The 20,509-nt window shown below is 36.4% G+C and overlaps 1 protein-coding gene across 6 annotated transcripts in view; it reads left to right on the top strand.

Moving 5' to 3' along the window:
* LOC101096867 (phosphatidylinositol 3,4,5-trisphosphate 3-phosphatase TPTE2) overlaps positions 1-20,509 on the top strand; it is a 206,431-nt gene that overhangs the window by 126,228 nt on the left and 59,694 nt on the right. For 2 of the 6 annotated variants that reach the window (XM_045052406.1, XM_019825824.3), the window contains 3 exons: positions 17,481-17,541; positions 18,368-18,449; positions 18,552-18,640. The exons of 1 other annotated variant lie outside the window; for it this stretch is intronic. In XM_045052406.1, the coding sequence (XP_044908341.1) occupies positions 17,481-17,541; positions 18,368-18,449; positions 18,552-18,640 (232 nt within the window). Of the gene's footprint in view, positions 1-17,480; positions 17,657-18,216; positions 18,266-18,367; positions 18,450-18,551; positions 18,641-20,509 lie in introns of those variants that run through there. 3 more of the 6 variants (XM_045052408.1, XM_045052409.1, XM_045052410.1) reach the window with 3 other exon arrangements.

The following is a 20,509-nucleotide window of genomic DNA, read 5'->3' as shown; positions in this document are numbered from 1 at the left end:
CTAAATTCCCCAATCAAAAGACATAGAGTATCAGAATGACTAAAAAAAACAAGACCCACCTATATGCTGCCTATAAGAGACTCATTTTAGACCTAAAAACATTTGGAGATTGAAAGGGAATGGAGAACCATGTGTCATGCTAATAGATATCAAAAGAAACCTGGAGTAGTTATATCAAATTAGATTTTAAACAAAAGACTGTAACTAGAGATAAAGAAGGGTATTATATCACAATTAAGGGGTCTATCAAGAAGATTAACAATTGTAAAATTGGTGCCCCCAACTTGCAACACCCAAATATATAAATCAATTAATAACATAAACCCCTTGATAATAATACAAGTAGGGAACATTAATACCCCATTAATACAGCATGGACAGCTCATCTAAGCAGAAAATCAATAAGGAAACCATGGCTTTGAGTGACACAATGACCAGATGGATTTAACATATCTAATTGGAATATTTCATCTTAAAGCAGCGGAATACACATTCTTTTTGAGTGAATGTGGAACATTCTCCAGAATAGATCACATACTGGGTCACAAATCAGCCCTTTTTGTACAAAAAGATTGAGATCATACCATGCATATTTCCAGAGTACAATGACACTTGTAGTCAACCACAAGAAAAAATTTGGGAAGATCACAAATACTTGGAAGTTAAAGAATGACGTACTAAAGAATTAATGTGTTAACCAGGAAATTAAGGAAGAAAAAAAAATACATGCAAGAAAATGAAAATGAAAACACAGCAATCCAAAACCTTTGGGATGCAGCAAAGGTGGTCCTAAGAGGGAAGTCTATTACCATACAGGTCTACCTCAAGAAGCAAGAAAACTCTGAAATACACAATCTAACCTTACACCTAAGGAGCTAGGAAAGGAACAGCAAATAAAGCCCAAAGCCATCAGGGGAAATAATAAAGATTAGAACAGAAATAAATAATAGAGAAACAAAGCAGAAACAGATCAACAAAACTAAGAGTGGTTTCTTTGAAAGAATTAACAAAATTGATAATCCCAAGCCAGACTCATCAAAAAGAAAAGAGAAAGGACCCAAATAAATAAAATCACAAATGAAAGAGAAGAGATCACAACCAACGCCACAAAAAATACAATTATAAGAAAATATTATGAAAAATTATATGCCAACAAACTGTGCAATGTGGAAAAAATGGACAAATGTCTAGAAACATACAATTACCAAAACTAAAACATGAAGAAATAGAAAATTTGAACAGACCCAAAACCAGCAAAGAAATTGAATCAGTAATCAAAACTCCTAATAAACAAAAGTCCAGGGCTGGATGGCTTCCCAGGGGAATTCTACCAGAGTAAGAAGAGTTAATACCCATTCTTCTCAAACTGTTCCAAAAAACAGAAGTGGAAGGAAAACTTCCAAACTCTCTCCTACAAGGCCAGCATTACCTTGATTGCAAAACCAGACAAAGACCCCACTAAAAAGGAGAATTACAGGGCAATAATCCCTGATGAACATGAATGCAAACATTCTCAACAAGATGCTAGCAAGTTGAATCAAACAGTACATTAAAAGAATTATTCACCATGATCAAGTGGGATATATTCCTAGGCTGCAGAGTAGTTCAACATTTGCAAATCAATCAACATGATATACCACATTAATAAAAGAAATGATAAGTACCATATGATCCTCTCAATAGATGCAGAAAAAACATTTGACAAATACAATATCCATTCTTGATAAAAAAAAAAAACAACACCACAACAAAATAGGTATAGATGGACCATGCCTCATCATAAAGGCCATATACAAAAGACCCACAGTTAATATCCTCAGTGGGGAAAAACTGTGAGAGCTTTTCCTCTAAGGTCAGAAACAAGACAGGGATATCCATTCTCACCATTACAATTTAACATAGTACTGGAAGTCTTAGCCTCAGCAATCAGACAACAAAAAGAAATAAAAGGCATTCAAGTTGGCAAGAAAGAAGACAGACTTTCACTCTTCGCAGATGACATGATACTCTACGTGGAAAATCTGAAAGACTCCGCCAAAAAATTGCTAGAACTAATACATGAATTCAGCAAAGTCACAGGATATAAAATCAATGTACAGAAATCTGTTGCATTTCTATACACCAATAATGAAGCAACAGAAGAAGAAATCAAGGAATCAATCCCATTTACAATTGCACCAAAAACAATAAGACACTTACAAATAAACCTAACCAAAGAGGTAAAAGAGCTGTGCTCTGAGAACTATAGAACTCTTATGAAAGAAATTGAAAGAGGACACAAAGAAATGGAAAAACATTTCATGCTCATGGATTAGAAGAACAAACATTGTGAAAATGTTTATACTACCCCAAACAATCTACACATTTAATGCAATACCTATCAAAATACTACCAGTATTTTTCGTAGATCTAGAACAAACAATCCTAAAATTTGTATGGCGCCACAAAAGACCCCAGATAGCCAAAACAGACCTGAAGAAGAAAAGCAAAGCTGGAGGTATCATGATTCTGGATTTTAAGCTATATTGCAAAGCTGTGGTCATCAAAACAGTATACTGGCACAAAATAGATCAATGGAACAGGACAGAATACCCAGAAATGGGCCCACAACTATGTGATCAATTAATCTTCAACAAAGCAGGAAAGAATATCCAATGGGAAGAAAATCTCTTCAATAAATGGTGTTGAGAAAACTGGACAGCAACATAAAGAAGAATGAAAATGGACCACTTTTTTACACCATACACAAATATAAATTCAAAATGGATGAAAGACCTAAATGTAAGACAGGAAACCATCAAAATCCAAGAGGAGATAACAGGCAGCAACCTCTTTGACCTCAGCTGCAGCATCTTCTTACTAGACATGTCTCTGGAGGCAACGGAAACAAAAGCAAAAATGAACTAAGACTTCGTCAAGATAAAATCTTCTGCACAATGAACAAAACCATCAACAAGACTAAAAGGCAGCCTATGGGAATGGGAGAAGATATTTGGAGATGACACATCTGATAAAGGGCTAGTATCCAAAATCTATAAAGAACGTCTCAAACTTAACACCCAAAAAACAATCCAGTGACAAAATGGGCAGAAGACATGAAAAGACATTTTTTCAAAGAAGACATCCAGATGACTTACAGACATGTGAAAAAATGCTCAACATCACTCATCAGAGAAATACAAATCCAAACCATAATGAGATAATACCTCACACCTGTCAGGATGGCTAAAAGTAACAACTACAGATGTTGGCAAGGATGCAGAGAAAGGGGAACCCTTTTGCATTGTTGGTGGGAATGCAAACTGGGACAGCCCCTCTGAAAAACAGTATGTAGATTCCTCAAAAAATTAAAAGTAAACATATTCTATGATCCAGGAATCACACTACTGGGTGATCACACTACTACTCAAAGAATACAAAAATACTAATTTGAAATCATACGTGCACCCGTATGTTTATTGCAGCATTATTTACAATAGCCAAACTGTGGAAGCAACTCATGACCATCAATAGATGAATGGATAGATATGGATATATATGGGTATGTAATGGAATGTTATACAGCCATAAAAAAGAATGAAATCTCACCATTTGCAAAAACATGGATGGAGCTAGTACAGAGAATACAGGTTGTTATCAGAGGGGAGGCAAGTGGGGAGATGGGTAAAATAGGTAAGGAGGATTAAGAGTACTCTTATCCTGATGAACACTGAGAATTATGGAACTGTTGAATTACTATTTATACACCTGCAACCAATATAACACTTTGTTAATTACAATGGAATTAAAATTTTAAAATAGAAATAAACAAAAGATCACAAAATGTTAATTCATGGATTCATTTTAGTAATTTGTATATTCCTTGAACTTTTTATGCATATAATCATATCAAATTACTTTCTTAGTATACTTTTAGTTTTTTTCTTTGTTGAATTGTCTAGGACCTCCACTTGTAATGTTGACTAGTACTAAGAGCAGATACCATTCCTTGTTCCCAAACTTAAATGGAAAGAATTAGAAATTCCGCTATTAAAATGATGTTTTACAGAAGTTTTTTGTACATGTTCTTTACCAGATTAAGAAAGTTTTATTTATTTCTACTCTGCTAGGAGTTGAATCATGAATTGATGAACGTGTCAGATACTTTTTCTATGTGTATGGAGATAATGAAATGTTTTTCTCTGTTATTCTGTTATTTTCAAATGTAAAGCCAACCTTTTTTATTCCTAGAATAAGCTCCCCTTTGGTCTTAATATATTATTTACTTATCACTACTTTCTATTGGCTAATATTTTATGTACAACTTTTTGTATATGTTAATGAGAGATATTGACCTTCAATTTCCCATTCTTTTGTTTTGTTTTGTTTTGTTTTGAGAGAGAGAGCAAGCAAGCAAGTGGGGGCAGCTGGGAACAGAGGGAGAGGGAGAGAGAGAATCTTAAGCAGGCTCCATATCCTGTACAGAGTGCATTGCGGGTCTCAATATCACAACCATGAGATCATGACTGAGCTGAAAATAAGAGTTGGGTGCTCAACTGACTGACCTACCCAGGCACCTCTTTCTTTTTTTACTGATGTGTAGTTGACATACAATGTCACATTAGTGTCAGGTATACAGCATAGTGATTTGAAAAGTCTATATGTTATGCTGTGCTCACCACAAGGGTAGTTACCATCTGTCACCATAAAACACTATTATACCATTGACTATATTCCCTATGCTGTGCCTTTTATCCATATGTCTTACTCATTCCATAACTGGAGGCCTGTATCTCCCACTTGCCTTCATGTATTTTGTCCATCCCCGCACTCCTCTCTCCTCTGGGAAACATCAATTTGTTCTCTGTATTTATGGGTCTGGCTCTGCTTTTTGTTTGTTTGTTTTGTTTTTAGATTCAAAACACAAGTAAAATCATATGGTGTTTGTTTTTCTCAGTCTGACTTTCACTAAGCAAAATACCCTCTAGGTTCATCCATGTTGTTGCAAATGGCAAGATCTCATTCTTTTTTATGGCTCAGTAGTATTGTGTGTGTGTGTGTGTGTGTGTGCAACCTCTTGTTTATTCATTCATCTGTTGATGGACACTTGGGTTTCTTCCACATCTTAGCTATTATGAATAATACTGAAATAAACATAGAGGTACAGATAATCTTTTTGAATTAGTGTTTTTGTTTTCTTTAGGTAACCCAGTAGTGAAATTATTGGATCATACAGTAATTTTGTTTTTAATTTTTTGAGGAACCTCCATACTTTTTTCCACAGTGGCTGTACCAATTTGCATTCCTATCACCAGTGCACAAGGGTTCCTTTTTCTCTACATCCTCATCAATACTTGTTATTTCTTGTCATTTTGATTTTAGCTATTCTGACAGGTGTAAATATCTCATTGTGGTTTTGATTTCCCTGATGATAAGTGATGTTCAGCATCTTTCATGTGTCTGTTGGCCATCTGAATGGTCATCTGTTGGTCTTTGAAAAATGTCTATTCATGTTTTCTTCCCATTTTCAATTGAATCATTTATTTTTTGGTGTTGAGTTGTGTAAGTTCTTAATGTATTTTTGATATTAACCCCTTATCAGATATTTCATTTGCAAATGTCTTCTTCTATTCAGTAGCTTGCTTTTTTGTTTTGTTGATGATTTCCTTCACCATGCAAAAACTTCTTATTTGGGAGTAATCCCAATGGTTTATATTTGCTTGTGTTTCCCTTGCCTGAGGACACATATCTAGAAAGATATTGTTATAGTTGATGTCAAAGAGCATATTGCCTATGTTTTCCACAAGGGGTTTTATGATTTCAGGTCTCACATTTAGGTCTTTAATCCAGTGTGTTGATTTTTGTGTATGGTGTAAGAAAGTGGTCATTGCATTCTTTTGCCTGTAGCTGTCCAATTTTGTCAGTACCACCTATTGAAGAGACTGTCTTTTCCTCAGTGTATATTCGTGCCTCCTTTTTCCTAGATTAATTATCCCTATAAGTGTGGATTTATTTCTGGGCTCTCTATTCTGTTCTGTTTGTCTGTGTGTCTATTTTTGTGCTAGCACAATACTGTTTTGATTACAACAGCTTTGTAGTGTATCTTGAAATACAGGATTGTGATACCTCCAGATTTGTTCTTTTTTCTCAAGATTGCTTTGGCTTTTTGAGATCTTCATGGTTCCATACAGATTTTAGGATTATTTGTTCTAGTTCTGTGAATGATGCTGTTGGTGTTTTGATAGGTATTGCATTGAATCTTAGACTGCTTTGGGGAGTATGGATATTTTAACAAGATTAATTATTCCAATCTATGAGCCTGGAATATCTCTTCATTTACTCCTTTTTTTTCTTCAATTTCTTTCATCAGTGTTTTTTTTTAAATGTTTATTTATTTTTGATAGAGATTGAGAGCTCTAGCAGGGGAGGGACAGAGAGAGAGGGAGACAGAGGATCTGAAACAGGTTCTGTGCTGACAGCAGACAGCCCAACATGGGGCTTGAACCCGCAAACCGTGAGATCATGACCTGAGCCGAAGTCAGATGCTTAACTGACTGAGCCACCCAGGCGCCCTCATCAGCCTTTTATAGTTTTCAGAAAACAGATCCTTCACCTCCTTTTGTTAAGTATATTTTTAGGTATTCTTTTTGGTGCAATTATAAATAGAATTGTTTTCTTTTTCTGCTATTTCATTATTAGTGTACAAAAACATAATGGCTTTCTATGTATTAATTTTGCATCTTGCAACTTCACTGAATTCATACATACTAATAGCTTTTTGGTAGGGTATTTAGGATTTTCTATGTGTAGTATCATATCATCTGCAAATAGTGACAGTAACTTCTTCCTTACCAATTTGGATGCTTTTTTTTTCTTTGTCTTATTGCTGTGGCTAGAGCTTTCAGTAACTAGTATGTTGAATAAAAGTGGTGAGAGTAGACATCCCTATCTTGTTTCTGATCTTAGAAGAAAAATTCTCAGTTTTTCACCACTATGTATGTTTGTCATATATGACCTTTATTATGTTGAGTTATGTGCTCTCTAACCCCATTGTTTTTTAGTTTTATCATGAATGAAAGTTGAATTTTGTCACATGATTTTTCTGTACCTACCAAGATGATCATATAATTTTTATAGTTCATTTTGTTGACTTGGTATATCACAGTGATTGATCTGCAAATATTGAGCCATCCTTGCAACTCCAGAATATATCCCACTTAATCATGGTAGATGATCCTTTTACCGTATTATTGAACGTGGTTTGATAATATTTTGTTGAGAATTTTTGCTTCTATGTTCTATGTGATACTGTTCTGTAGTTTTCTTTCCTTCCTTTCTTTCTTGTAATGTGTCTGGTTTTGGTATCAGGGTAATGCCGGCCTCATAGAATGTAGTTCAAAGCTCTCCTTCCTTTGATATTTTTTGTAATAGATTAAAGAGAATTGGTATTAACTTTTCTTTAAATATTTGGTAAATTCACCTGTGAATCTATCTGGACCTGGAATTTTGTTTGTTGGTAGTTTTTTGATTAACAGTTCAATTTTGTTAGTAGTAATTTGGTTTTCAAATTCACATTTCTTCCTGATTCAGTTTAGGAAAATTGTACGTTTCTAGGAGTTCATTTATTTTTTCTAGGTTATCCAATTTGTTAGCATATAATTTTTTTGTAGTACTTGCTTATAATCCTTTGTATCTCTGTAGAGTTTTTTGTTACCTCTTTTGTTTCTAGTTTCATTTGGTTCCTTTTTTTCTTGATCAGTCTGACTAAAGATTTATTGATTTTTTTTTTTTTTACATTTTGAAAGAATCAGCTCTTCATTTCATTGACCTTTTCTATTCTTTAAGACTATTTCATTTATTTATGCTATGATTTTCTCTAAAAAAACAAAAAAAAAACAAAAAAGGCACTAGTAGGGAAGGGGCACAGGGAGAGGAAGAGAGAATCTCAAGATCTCAAGTACACTCCACATCCAGTGTGGAACCAGAGATGGGGCTTGATGTCACAAATGCGAGGTCATGACCTGAGCTGAAATGAAGAGTTAGACACTTAACTGACTGATCTACCCAGGTGCCCCTCTGTTCTGATTTTTATTAAATCCTTCCATCTACTAGTATTGGGCTTTATTTTTCTTTTTCTAGTAGGTAAGTTTAGGTAAGTTTAAACTGAAGTTTTTCTTATTTCTTCAGGTCAGCTGGTATCTCTATAAATATTCCCCATTAGGACTATTTTCTCTAGGTCTCAAAACTTTTATTTTTTTATTAAAAAATTTTTTTAATGTTTTTTTTTTTTGAGAGAGACAGAGAGAGTACAAGAAAGGGAGGGGCAGAGAGAGAGGGAGACACAGAATCAGAAGCAGGCTCCAAACTCTGAGCTGTCATCACTGAGCCCGATGTGTGGGCTTGTACCCATGAACTGTGAGATCATGACCGGAGCTGAAGTCAGATGCTTAACTGAATGAGCCACCCAGGTGCCCTTCAAAGATTTTAGACCATTGTATTTTCATTTTCATTTGTTTCCATGTATGTTTAACTTTGGTCTTTGTTTTTCTTGTCGACTCATTTGTTGTTTAGTGGCATGTTGCTTAGCTTCCACCTATTTGGTTTTCCAATTTTTTTCTTATGATTGATTTCTATTTCATCCCATTGTGATTAGAAAAGATATATAATATGGTTCAATCTTTTTAAATTTATTGAGACTTGTTTTGTAGCCTACTATGTGATCTATCCTGGAGAATGTTCTGTGTGCATATAAAAAGAATGTGTGTTGTGTTGTATTTGTATGGCATGCTCTGTATTTATCTTTTAAGTCCATGTGACCTAATGTGTTGTTCAAAAATACTGTTTTCTTATTGATTTTCTGCCTATATAATCTACCAGAGTGATGTAAGTGCTGTGTTAAAGTCTCCTACTATCATTTTATTACTCTTTCTTACTCTATGTGTTAAAAATTGCTTTACATATTTAGGTTCTCCGTTATTGGGTACATAGATATTTATAATTGTTATGTCATCTTGTTCAACTGACTCCTTTTATCATTATGCAATGCCCTTCTTTGTCTCTTGTTAGTCTTTAAGGTCTACTTTGTGATATAAATGTTGCTACTGTGGATTTTTCTCCCACTTCCTTTTGCATGAAATATCTTTTCCATCCATTCACTTTCAGTTTGAGTGTATCCTTATATCTGAAGTGAGTATCTTGTAGGCAAAATATATATGAGTCTTGTTTTTCATCCATTCTGCCACCCTATGCCTCTGGATTGGAGCATTTAGACAATTTACATTTTAAAAAATTGTTTTTAAGTTTATTTATTTATTTAGAGAGAGAGAGAAAGCGCAAGTGAGGCAGGGCAGAGAGGAGAGACAGAATCCCATGCAGGCTCCATGCCATCAGCGCACAGCCAGATGCCAGGCTTGAACTCACAAACTGTGAGATCATGATCTCAGTGGAGATCAAGAGTTGGACACTTAACTAACTATTGCCACCCAGACACCCCTAGACCATTTACAGTTAAAGTAATTATTTTCAGTGTGAACTTATTGGCATTTTTATTGTTTTCTGGTTGTTTTTATAGTTCTTCTCTGTTATTTCATCTTCCTCTCTTTCCTTCAGTTTATGACTTTCTGTAGTGTTATGCTTGGCTCTCTTTTCTTGTGTATCTATTATAGGTTTTAGGTTTGTGTTTACCATGAAGTTTGTATATAACATTCTAAGTATATAACCGTCTATATTAAGTTGATGATTATTTAAGTTCTAACATATTCTAAAGGAATTTTTTTACTCCTTTCTCCATGTTTTATGTATATGTTGTCATACTTTATATCTTTTTATTTATAATTTTCTTCTAATTATGGCCTTTTTGTTTCTACTTTAAAAAGTCCCTTTATGGGGCACCTGGGTGGCTCAGTCGGTTAAGCGGCCAACTTCAGCTCAGGTCATGATCTCGCGGTCCATGAGTTCGAGCCCCGCGTCGGGCTCTGTGCTGACAGCTCAGAGCCTGGAGCCTGTTTCAGATTCTGTATCTCCCTCTCTCTGACCCTCCCCTGTTCATGCTCTGTCTCTCCCTGTCTCAAAAATAAATTTTAAAAAAAGTTAAAAAAATTTTTTAAAAAAAGTCCCTTTAACATTTCTTATAGAGCTGGTTTAGTGGTGATGAACTCCTTTTGCTTTGACTGAGAAATTCTATCTCTCCTTCAGTTCTGAATGAAAGCCTTGCTGGTGGAGTATTCTTAGTTGCAGGTGTTTTCCTTTCAGCACTTTGAATATATCATGCCACTCCCTTCTGGGCTGCAAACTTTCTGCTGAAAAATCAGCTGATAGTCTTACTGGAGTTTTCTTTGTATTTAACTTTTTGCTTCTCTCTTGCTGCCTTTAAAATTCTCTTTATCTGTAACATTTGACATTTTAATTATTCTGTGTTATGGTGTGGACCTCCTTGCGTTCATCCTGTTTGGAATTCTCTGTGCTTCCTGAATGTGGATGTTACTTTCTTTCCCAGGTTAGGGAAGTTTTCAGCTATTATTTCTTCAAATATGTCTTCTACTTTCTCTCTCTTCTTCTTCTGGGACCCCTGTAGAGCAAATGTTTGCTTGCTTGATGTTGACCACGAGATCCCTTAATGTATCCTCATTTTAAAAAATTCTTTTTTCTTTATGCTGTTTGACTTGTGTGCTTTCCATTTCTCTATCTTCTAGATCACTGATCTTTTCAGCTTTAGCTAGCCAACTGTTGATTTTTTAAGATTATATTCTTAAACTCTGATTGGTTCCTTTTTGTTTTCTCTCTTTTGAAGTTCTCTTCAAGGTCTTCCACTTTTATCCACAGTCCAATGAGCATCTTTATGATCATATCTTTAAATTCTTTATCAGGCATATTTCTTACCTCTGTTTCATTGAATTTTTTTTCAAGGTTTTGTCTTGTTCAGTATTTTGAAGCATATTGTCTCCCCATCTTGCTTGATTTTCTGGATTTGTTACTATGAGTTAGGCAGAACAGCTACTTCTAAACTTGAAGGAATGGTCTTGTGTATGGTCAACCCCTGTGCACACTGTGTGTGTCTAGTGACTTTGAGGGGCTGGCTAGAGTTGTGGTTTGTATGTTCAGTGGGTAGGGCACTCCATGCTGGGGCTGCCCTAGGGGGTGGCCACAGGTGAAGTGAATCTGAGCTAGGTCATTCCTGGGGATGTCCACACACGGTGCCCTGGCAGGACAGCTGAAGTTGAAATGGGTGCCAACAGAGGGTCCCAGGGTGCTACGTGCACAGAGCATCCTGGCAGGATAGCTGAAGTCAGTGCCAGCCAGTGTGCCCATGGCTCTCCATGCAGAAAGTGCCCTGGCAGGGTGGCTAGGTTGAGGTGGGGCACAAACTGGGAGGTCTTGGGACACTCCACACAAGTGGCACCCTGGCAGGGCAGCTGTTACTGAAGTGGGTGCCAGCCAGGGTGTCCTAGGGTCTCCACACAGAGGGTGCCCTGGCAGGACTGCTGAAGCTGAGGTGGGTGTAGGTCAGGGTGTCCCAGGGTGCTCACTGCAGTGCAGAGGGTGCTCTGACAAGTTGGCTGGAGCCAAAGCAGTTATGAGCCAGGAGGTCCCAGAGCACACTGTGCTACAGGTGCCTTAGCAAGCCATCTGAGGTCAATGTAGTGTGGGCCTGCAGTATTTCAGAATGCTTTGCACCCATGTGACTTTGATGCAATGGCTAGAAGTGTAGTGGGTGCCTACCAGGAGTGTCCTGGTGTGTGCCTTACTGGGGCCACCTCGGTGGGATGACTAGGGCTCACGTGGGCTAGGGGCCCAGGGCTCACTGGGGTTACATACTGGCTTGTGTATCCAGACCCCGCTCCTATCCACACTACCAAGGTGAAGGGGGGACATAAACCATGACATGGAACAGCCTGTCCAATCCAGAGAGATTTCTAGGAATTCCCCCATCATTTGGCAGAATTGTAGGGCTAGATGTTTTATATTCTAGTGGCCCTTTTAAACTATGGCTTTTTTCTGTGCCCCAGGGCAGATGAATCTCTTCTTGGACCCACAGTTTACAGCATCATTACTGTGTCTCCCTCTTTCTTGCTGCTCTCTGTGTGATTTGTCTACCTTTTGTTGTGCGGAAGCTGTTCAGTCAGCCCTCAGTTCTGCAAGAGGAATTATTTTATTAGTATGTATAAATATGGTCCATGGAGAAGATGAGTTCAGAGTCTTCTTATATCACCACCTTGGAATGGAATCTCAATTTTCCTTATCAGCTGGTCTACAATGACCTTACCTGGGGTACCTCATATCTGCTCCACATATTTTCATCCTCCATTAGACTAGCCTGGGTGTGTTCTTATGTGATGACAAAAGGTAAGAGGTGGAGTGGAATCTTGCAAAAGGCTTTTGCAAGTTCCTGCATTGTGGCATTCCACTGACTAAACCAACTCATGTGATAGAGCACAATGTTGGAGAGCAAGGGCAGTACAAGGTAGATGCAGGGAAGGACAAAGTATTTGGACAATAAATGAAATCATTCTACTTATCCTAAGACATGGAAACTCTTCTATACATGCAAAAATTTTTCAAACAATAACTAGTACATATTTGTAGTCTTGAGATTGGGGCAGTTGAATAAAATCCATTTGTAAATGTTCAAAAAGGTCTTGAGGAGAGTGTGAACTGTATCTTATCTATGTTATGCTGTTTATGAATAAGACATGATTCTACTACTTTGCCAATTTTGAAAAATTTTCTAAACCTCTGTTGAATGAAAGGATAAACTACTTTATTCTTCCCATATGGGAATAGTTTTGGAGTAATTTGACCAGTACCCATTGGATGGATCATGTCACTTCAAGACAGTCACCCTCAAATTTCCAGAATCTATGTCTAGGAATAAAGCATTCTTTGCCAATATTGCTTTTCAGTAAGTTGAGCTGATGACTATGAATTAATTATAACTCATCTAAATTGGTTCACTTTTCTTTTGTCGATTTGGTGGTGATAAACATAAATTTAGCAACACTTAATATTAGCTAGGGTGTTAAAAAGCCACAAACTTCATTAGCTTGTAAGTCAAAGCAAAGACATTACTCTTGGTTTCTAGGGTGGTCTCTAGACTATTGATTTTTTTTTCCATTATTACAGTGTTATCTCCATAGGATATTGATGACATTCTAATAAGTCATGATCTTTTTATCATTTTCAATCAACATATGTGAAGAAGAGGTAATAAATCATCAGTTTTCATAAAATCCATAAATCATGAACCACCCCAAAAGCATATCTACTATCCATATGAATATTTATGGGATATGGCTCAGGGGTAAAGCATTTGACTGCATATGAATATTTGGCCCCCTCTTTTGCCAGAATGCAGGCTCATGTCTGAGCTATTAGGTCAGCTACCTCGGCAGACTGAGAATTCAGCAATGGAACGGCTTCAGTGCTTGCGTGTTCAATGATAACAACACAAATCCTGCACAGAGGATGCCTTTGTCATTTTTAAGATAAAAGCCATCTGCAAACTAATCTAACTCAAGTCTGACTAAAGAGTGCAAGATTCAGATCTTGGCATAATTAACTCCCGACAGAATGCTAAGCAATCATGTGGTTCCCCTTCACTCTTAAGAGAGAATACATTTGCAGAATTATATTGTTAACAACAGTGAATAGTAATATGCAGAGCAAACAGTGGAAATTCATAAGTGGTAAATTTGCTAACAGAAATGTCAAGTGTTGCCTAGAAGTAGCAAGGATTGTACATATGTGGGGATGAAGAAGCAAGCACTCTCGTGGGAGTGTCAACAGCCTGGCCACTGTTGCTACCACATTCTAGCAATAAGGGTGTACCTTCATCTCCAAATCAAGGAAAATGCTAAGGTAGACAATAGGCTTCTGGTCTAAGGTGTTCTGTTTAGGTAATATTTGAGTTAATATTGTGTGAACACACCAGAGAGAAGGGTTTGGCACATTCAGGATACCCAAAGCCTTTTTGTTACAAAAAGTCTTTCAACGAGTAGACAGCGTTTTTCGCTTTCACATCCCAAGGAAGAGTTTCAGGAATTGTAAATTTAGTAAACCCATGCAAAGGCTGAGCTATTGAGAAAAAGGAGATCTACATTACCTACAGTCCTAAAAATCTTAATTATCTTTTAGTTTTTGACCTGGGTTCAGTTGGATATTCTTTATTCTGTTTGAGGATGGAAACTATCCATCTATCCTCAAAAATGTAGTTTCTTCCTCAAAAAGTTAAAACCAGAGCTACCCTATGACACAGCAGTTGTGCTACCACATATTTACCCAAAGGATACAAAAATACTGGTTTGAAAGGGCATAGGCACCCCGATGTTTATAGCATCATTATCAACAATAGCCAAATTGTGGAAAGAACCAAAAAATCCACTGGCCGATGAATGGATAAAGAAGATATATACATGTGTACACACACACACACACACACACACACACACACACACACACTGTGATATTACTCAACCATCAAAAAGAATGAAATCTTGATATTTGCAATGACATGAATGACACTAGAGTGTATTCTAAGCAAAAATAATTTAGAGAAAGACAAATACCATGTGATTTCACTCATAGGTGGAATTTAAGAAACAAAAGAGATGAGCAGAGGGAAGGGGAAAAAAGAGAAGCAAACCACCATAAGAGAGACTTAACACAGAGAACAAAACAAGGGTTGATGGAGGGATGGGGGGGGATGGGCTAAATAGTTGACGAGTATTAAGGAGGGTACTTGTGATGAACACTGAGTGTTATATGTCAGTGGTAAATCACTAAATTCTACATCTGCAACCAATTTTACCATATATGTTAACTAACTAGAATTTAAAAACTTGAAATTTTTTTAAAAATGTGCTTCTTGGCAGAGTTGAACTTTCTTTTATATGCTTTTTGTCTCTATTCAGCTAATTAGTTTAAGAGGTATTTGGAGTCTTCAGATAAACTATTTAAATCAGAAAACACAGCAGTAAATTGTCTATGTATTGAGTCAAGAATGGACTCTTGGAAAAAACTCAAATTCTTGAGTTTTTTTTAGACATATAGAGAACTATGAAGGTGATTTTTTTAAATCCCAAGGCTTAGCCATCCAGGCATATTAATTTTTTCATAAAAAATAAAATACTATCGTTAAGTGTGTGTATACTAAAGAAGGTTGCACATAAAGTAACCACTGTGACATATTTGTTGAAGGAATGAAGGGCAAGACGGTATTCTAATGGTTGCATTATATTTCATTAGTGCTGTAATCAACCTCGAATGTTGGGTATTTAGATGTCACCAATATTACTAATGCCACAACAGAGGCATAAAGACACAAAGACATAAAACCTTTTCTGGATAGATTCCTAGGAGTAAAGTTACTTGGTTATGGAGCATTGAGTATTTTTAGGGTTCTCAAAATATATTGCCAAATCCAAGGGATTGTGTTAACAATGAATCAAATGTTTTATTTTCATGCCATCTTTGCCAGCATTGGATTTTGTCATTAAAAAGGAAAAGGCTAATTTCATGGGTGAAAATGGGATTTTATTGTTGTTTTAGACTTCTTTATTGGTGAGGCTGAATATTTATCTAGGTAGGTTGTTACACAGTTAGATTTTCTCTTCTATGATTTTATTTATGTCCTAGATCCACTTGTCTATAGGTTGACAGAATACTATTTAAATTGTTATTATAAGTTACTAGTTTATACTAGTATAACTAATGTATAGATAATACTAGGCATAGTCCCCTTTCACTCAATTTTTTATCTGAAAAATATTCTCCCGTATTAATGTTTGTTGTACTGTAACATTTTTTTAAAATAGAAATTTCAAATTTTTGTAAAGTCAAACCTAAATCTGTTGTCTGTTGATCTTCCACTGATTTAACAGTGCTTTTTCTTATCCAAAGAACTGGTTAATATTCGCTTAAATTTTCTTTATATTCCTCAATCAATCTGGATTTTATTTTGGGGTAAAGGAGCTCATGAATTTTTGATGTGTATGAGTCTATTTAGCCCCCCCATTCCAGTATTATGCAGACTTGAAGTGTTTATCTTTTTGACTTACTATTTCCTCCTGACAATTTAACCAATTGATCAGTTTGATATCTTAATTTGTCTTTTCCCCAATACGAAGCCAGTAAACATTGCTCAGGGTACTATAGTCCTCAATTTTTGAGCTTTTTTATAGTCCTTTTGTTGTACAGAGACATGCACATGTGTGTATTTCAGATGGATAAATTTGCTGGAAATATTGTATTAGGATGGTGATAGGAACCATTTTATTATTTTTTTTTTAATTTTTTTAACGTTTATTTATTTTTGGGACAGAGAGAGACAGAGCATGAACGGGGGAGGGGCAGAGAGAGAGGGAAACACAGAATCGGAAACAGGCTCCAGGCTCTGAGCCATCAGCCCAGAGCCCGACGCGGGGCTCGAACTCACGGACCACGAGATCGTGACCTGGCTGAAGTCGGACGCTTAACCGACTGCGCCACCCAGGCGCCCCAGGAACCATTTTAAATAATGTCTATTTGAAAAGTTACACATATATGCACAAATTTGTGTCTATATACATATATGCACATATGCACACGTGTGTATTCATTTTAGAAAATATGAAAACACAGATGACCCCCCAAAAATCTCCATATTGCCACCACTTAACTAAAATTTAATATAATTAATAATTTAATATAATAAAAATATTTATTTTTCTATCATGCATATAATACCATAATCATACAATATCACATCATGTATATCACACATGTCCAGTGTCATGCATATCACACACAATCATACTGTACATTTTTGCATTTATTCATTTAAACAGTGCATACATAGATTATGATATCCAACTCATTATCTAAAAAAACCTATTCAGAAAATAAGAACCATATACTACTGTGAATTTATAATTCAGAACAAATTTACTTAAAGCCAGTTTACTTTCTCTGGTAGCTTTAAACAGTGTGTATTTATAGTAGAGGTTAATCAGAGTAGTCAAGCACAACTTTGTAGGCTATTTGAAAACCATCAGTGGATGAGATGGGACTTGGAATTTGCATACTCTTATATTCCCTAAATCTCCCCTAAAAGCTGCCAAGTGAGGGACAAGTGAATAAAAGGTAATGACCAAGGGCACCTGGGTGCCTCAGTCGGTTAAGCATCCAACTGCTTTTTTTGGCTCAGGTCATGATCTCACAGTTCCTGAGTTTTAGCCCCTTGTGCACTCTTAGTGCAGAGCCTGCTTGGGATTGTCTCTCTCTCTCTCTCTCTCTCTCTCTCTCTCTCTCTCTCTCTCCCTCTCCCTCTCCCTCTCCCTCTCCCTCTCCCTCTCCCTCTCCCTTTTTCTCTGCTCCTACCCCCCCTCTTGTGCTCTCTCTCTCTCTCAAAATAAATAAATAAACTTCAAAAGAAAAAAAAAGGTTATGACCATTTCAGCTTCCTCCTAAGGAATGGTTTATGTTGGTGCCATGTGCATTTATGTAACATGTGTGCCTATTTTTTCTAGGAAGTTGTGCGGTTCCTGGATACCAAACATCAAGACCACTATCAAGTCTATAATCTATGCAGTATGTACATAGTCAGATAGTTTGCTACCATCAACGGAAAGCAGATCACTGCATAAAAGAAGATGATTCTGCTTTTACATGTCATTTAATCATAAGTATTTGGTGGCGGTGGAAAGTGAGTTTGAAAATCTCTGTGTTGCACTGGCTCTATTTGGTAGGAAAAGACCGATCAACGGCATACATGCCCTGGTGAGGGAGGCAGGAGGCTTAAGTGGAGGCAGAGCCATGGGAGGTAGAATCTGCCCTAATGGTATTAGGTTTAGGAAAATACTTCTATTTTTCCTGCCAGCTCGTGTTTTGAAGACAGGCAATTCAACGAATACATTTCTAATTCACTAGGAGTGGGGTACGAGGACAGCAAAGCCCAAATTTAAAAAAAATGCAAGTAGTCAATAGACAAGGGGAAATACGCTCAAAGAGCAAAACCCTGTAGAAAGCAGATATATCCCAGTTTACTACTCTGCCTCTCTTGACTTTTCCTGTATATTAAATAGACATTTCCAGGAGGCAAGCACTCGGGTTGGCCACTTTTGCTTCTGCTCTGTGGTGTCTCTCTACCCTATGATAACATGATGAATAGCCTGATAGAAAATTAAAAGTAAGGTCTGTTAGACCCAAATAAGTTGTGCTTAGGTTACTCAAGGTGGACAAACCACTACTATCTCTGTTTTTCAGACTCTTAATATTCTTACAGCAGCAAGAGCCGGTCAGAAACCTTTTAAAGGTGGATAAGGAATTTATAATACAAAAGTATGACTTATTCATAACTTGATCCTTTACTATGTTATTAGGCATAGAAATATGATCCATGCATCATTTCTTGTAGGTGAAAGAGCCTATGATCCTAAGTACTTCCATTACAGGGTCCGGCGAATCATGATTGATGATCACAATGTCCCCACACTAAGGTAAGTTTTATGCCAAGTTGGCTGTCAAAAGAAAGCTAAATACCCTGGCCTTGATTTGTGGGTGTATTTTAATTCAACTAAAAATTTTGCATTTGAAATCAGTGAGATGTTGGCATTCACCAAAGAAGTAGATGAGTGGATGGCTCAAGATGACGAAAACATCATAGCAATTCACTGTAAGGGAGGCAAAGGTAAAAACTCTCTTTTTTCTAAATTTCTAAAATTTCTCTTTTTCTAAATGTTAATACATTAAAGTACAAGAACAAGATATATACTGCTGTTGATTAGTATTAATAGTTATTAACATATTTAATAATTTTTTAAAAATATTTATTATTTATTTTTTGAGAGAGAAAGACAGAGTGTGAGTGGGGGAGAGGCAGAGAGAGAGGGAGAGGGAGACACAGAATCCGAAGCAGGCTCCAAGCTCTGAGCTGTCAGCACAGAGGCCAATGCGGGGGCTCAAACTCATGAACTGTGGGATCATGACCTGAGCTGAAGTCAGATGCTTAATTGACTGAGCCACCCAGGCACCCCAGTTATTTTTTTTAACTTTATTTTTTTGATGTTTATTTATTTTTGAAGGAGAGAGAGAGACAGAGCATGAAGGGGGAGGGGCAGAGAGAGAGGGAGACACAGAATCCGAAGCAGGCTCCAGGCTCTGAGCCGTCAGCCCAGAGCCCGATGCAGGACTCGAATCCATGAACCGTGAGATCATGGCCTGAGCCGAAGTCGGAGGATTAACCTACTGAGCCACCCAGGTGCCCCATAGGCATCCCAGTTATTAACATTTGTTGATGTTAGCTTCAAGACTGAAGGAAGCAAAGGAAAGAGGAAAGAGGGAGGATGGACAGTAAAGACTAAGGAAGGGAAGAAAATAGGAATAACAGAAGTAAGGAAGATTGAGCATATTTTTTTCTTGTTTCTGACTGCTTGCGTTTCTTCATTTTTGATTTGCCAAAATATCTATGAAAATAAAAACATGTTTAATTTTAGAAACTCAGAACACTTTTATTGAAGATTGTTCTTAAATTTTGTGAAAACCTTTTAAAGTTAAGGAGCCAACAGTGATGCGATTTCAGAAACCAAAAATCAGTGGAATTTTTATAGCATAGAGATACAAAGAAGTTGATTTTGGTGAGGTAAAATGGAAAAAAAGTGTTTGTAAATTCAATCAATTTAAGTCGAGTTAGATTTTTCTCTCATTCAGCTTTAGGCTTTAATAATCATCTAAGCACATTTTATAATTTTTGACAAAGAAGTACATTTTTGGTGGGCTACAAAACAGTTTTTTATTGTATTCCAGGAAAACACAATACTTTAAAACTGCCTTAAAAAGTAAAAAATAATAAAATAAAATAAAATAAAATAAAATAAAATAAAATAAAATAAAACTGCCTTATAGAATTGAGTGGAATCAAGTTTTAGTCTTACCTGAAAACTTATTTCAAGCCCATTAATTAGTAGGTAGATTCTGTCTTTCGTTCCATAGGTTGAAATATTCTGGATATGGAATTTATAATACCACAGAGAAATGAAGACCATAGGTGGAACCATACGGAATTGCCAGTTTTTGACCATCTCTTATTTACAAAAATGGTCATTTCGCGTAGCTCAACCTAAAATATTATCTCTCATGCATGCAACTGACTTCTGTTTTCTTTTAATTAAAGCTAATTCCCTGCTTGAAGGATAAACATTCATTTCAAATTTCATTTTTAAATTTTTTCTGAGAGGGGACTTAAAACTGTTCTGTGTTCACATGTCTTTCATTGACTTTCCTTTAGGATTGCTTGGGGGCTGGCATTCAGGTGGAAGGCACCAGAGTAGCCTCTTTTTTTCAAATTTTCATTCATATTGATTTTGCTCTCTTCTTGGTGGTTGGTGCCTATACATTACCAGTAGTATCATGATAGTCAGAATATTTTACTATTGATTTATGAGACTACTTTAAAGTGGATGCTAATTTTTTAGTATAGTTGACACACAATGTTAAAATAAAAACACTAGTTTGAAAAGACCTATGCACCCCTATATACATTGCAGCATTATGTACAATA

The sequence above is a fragment of the Felis catus genome, chromosome A1, assembly GCF_018350175.1.
Source record: "Felis catus isolate Fca126 chromosome A1, F.catus_Fca126_mat1.0, whole genome shotgun sequence".
In the NCBI taxonomy this organism is placed as follows: domain Eukaryota; kingdom Metazoa; phylum Chordata; class Mammalia; order Carnivora; family Felidae; genus Felis; species Felis catus.
The sequence above is the reverse complement of the archived record's forward strand: the minus strand, read 5'-3'. Positions and strand labels throughout refer to the sequence as shown.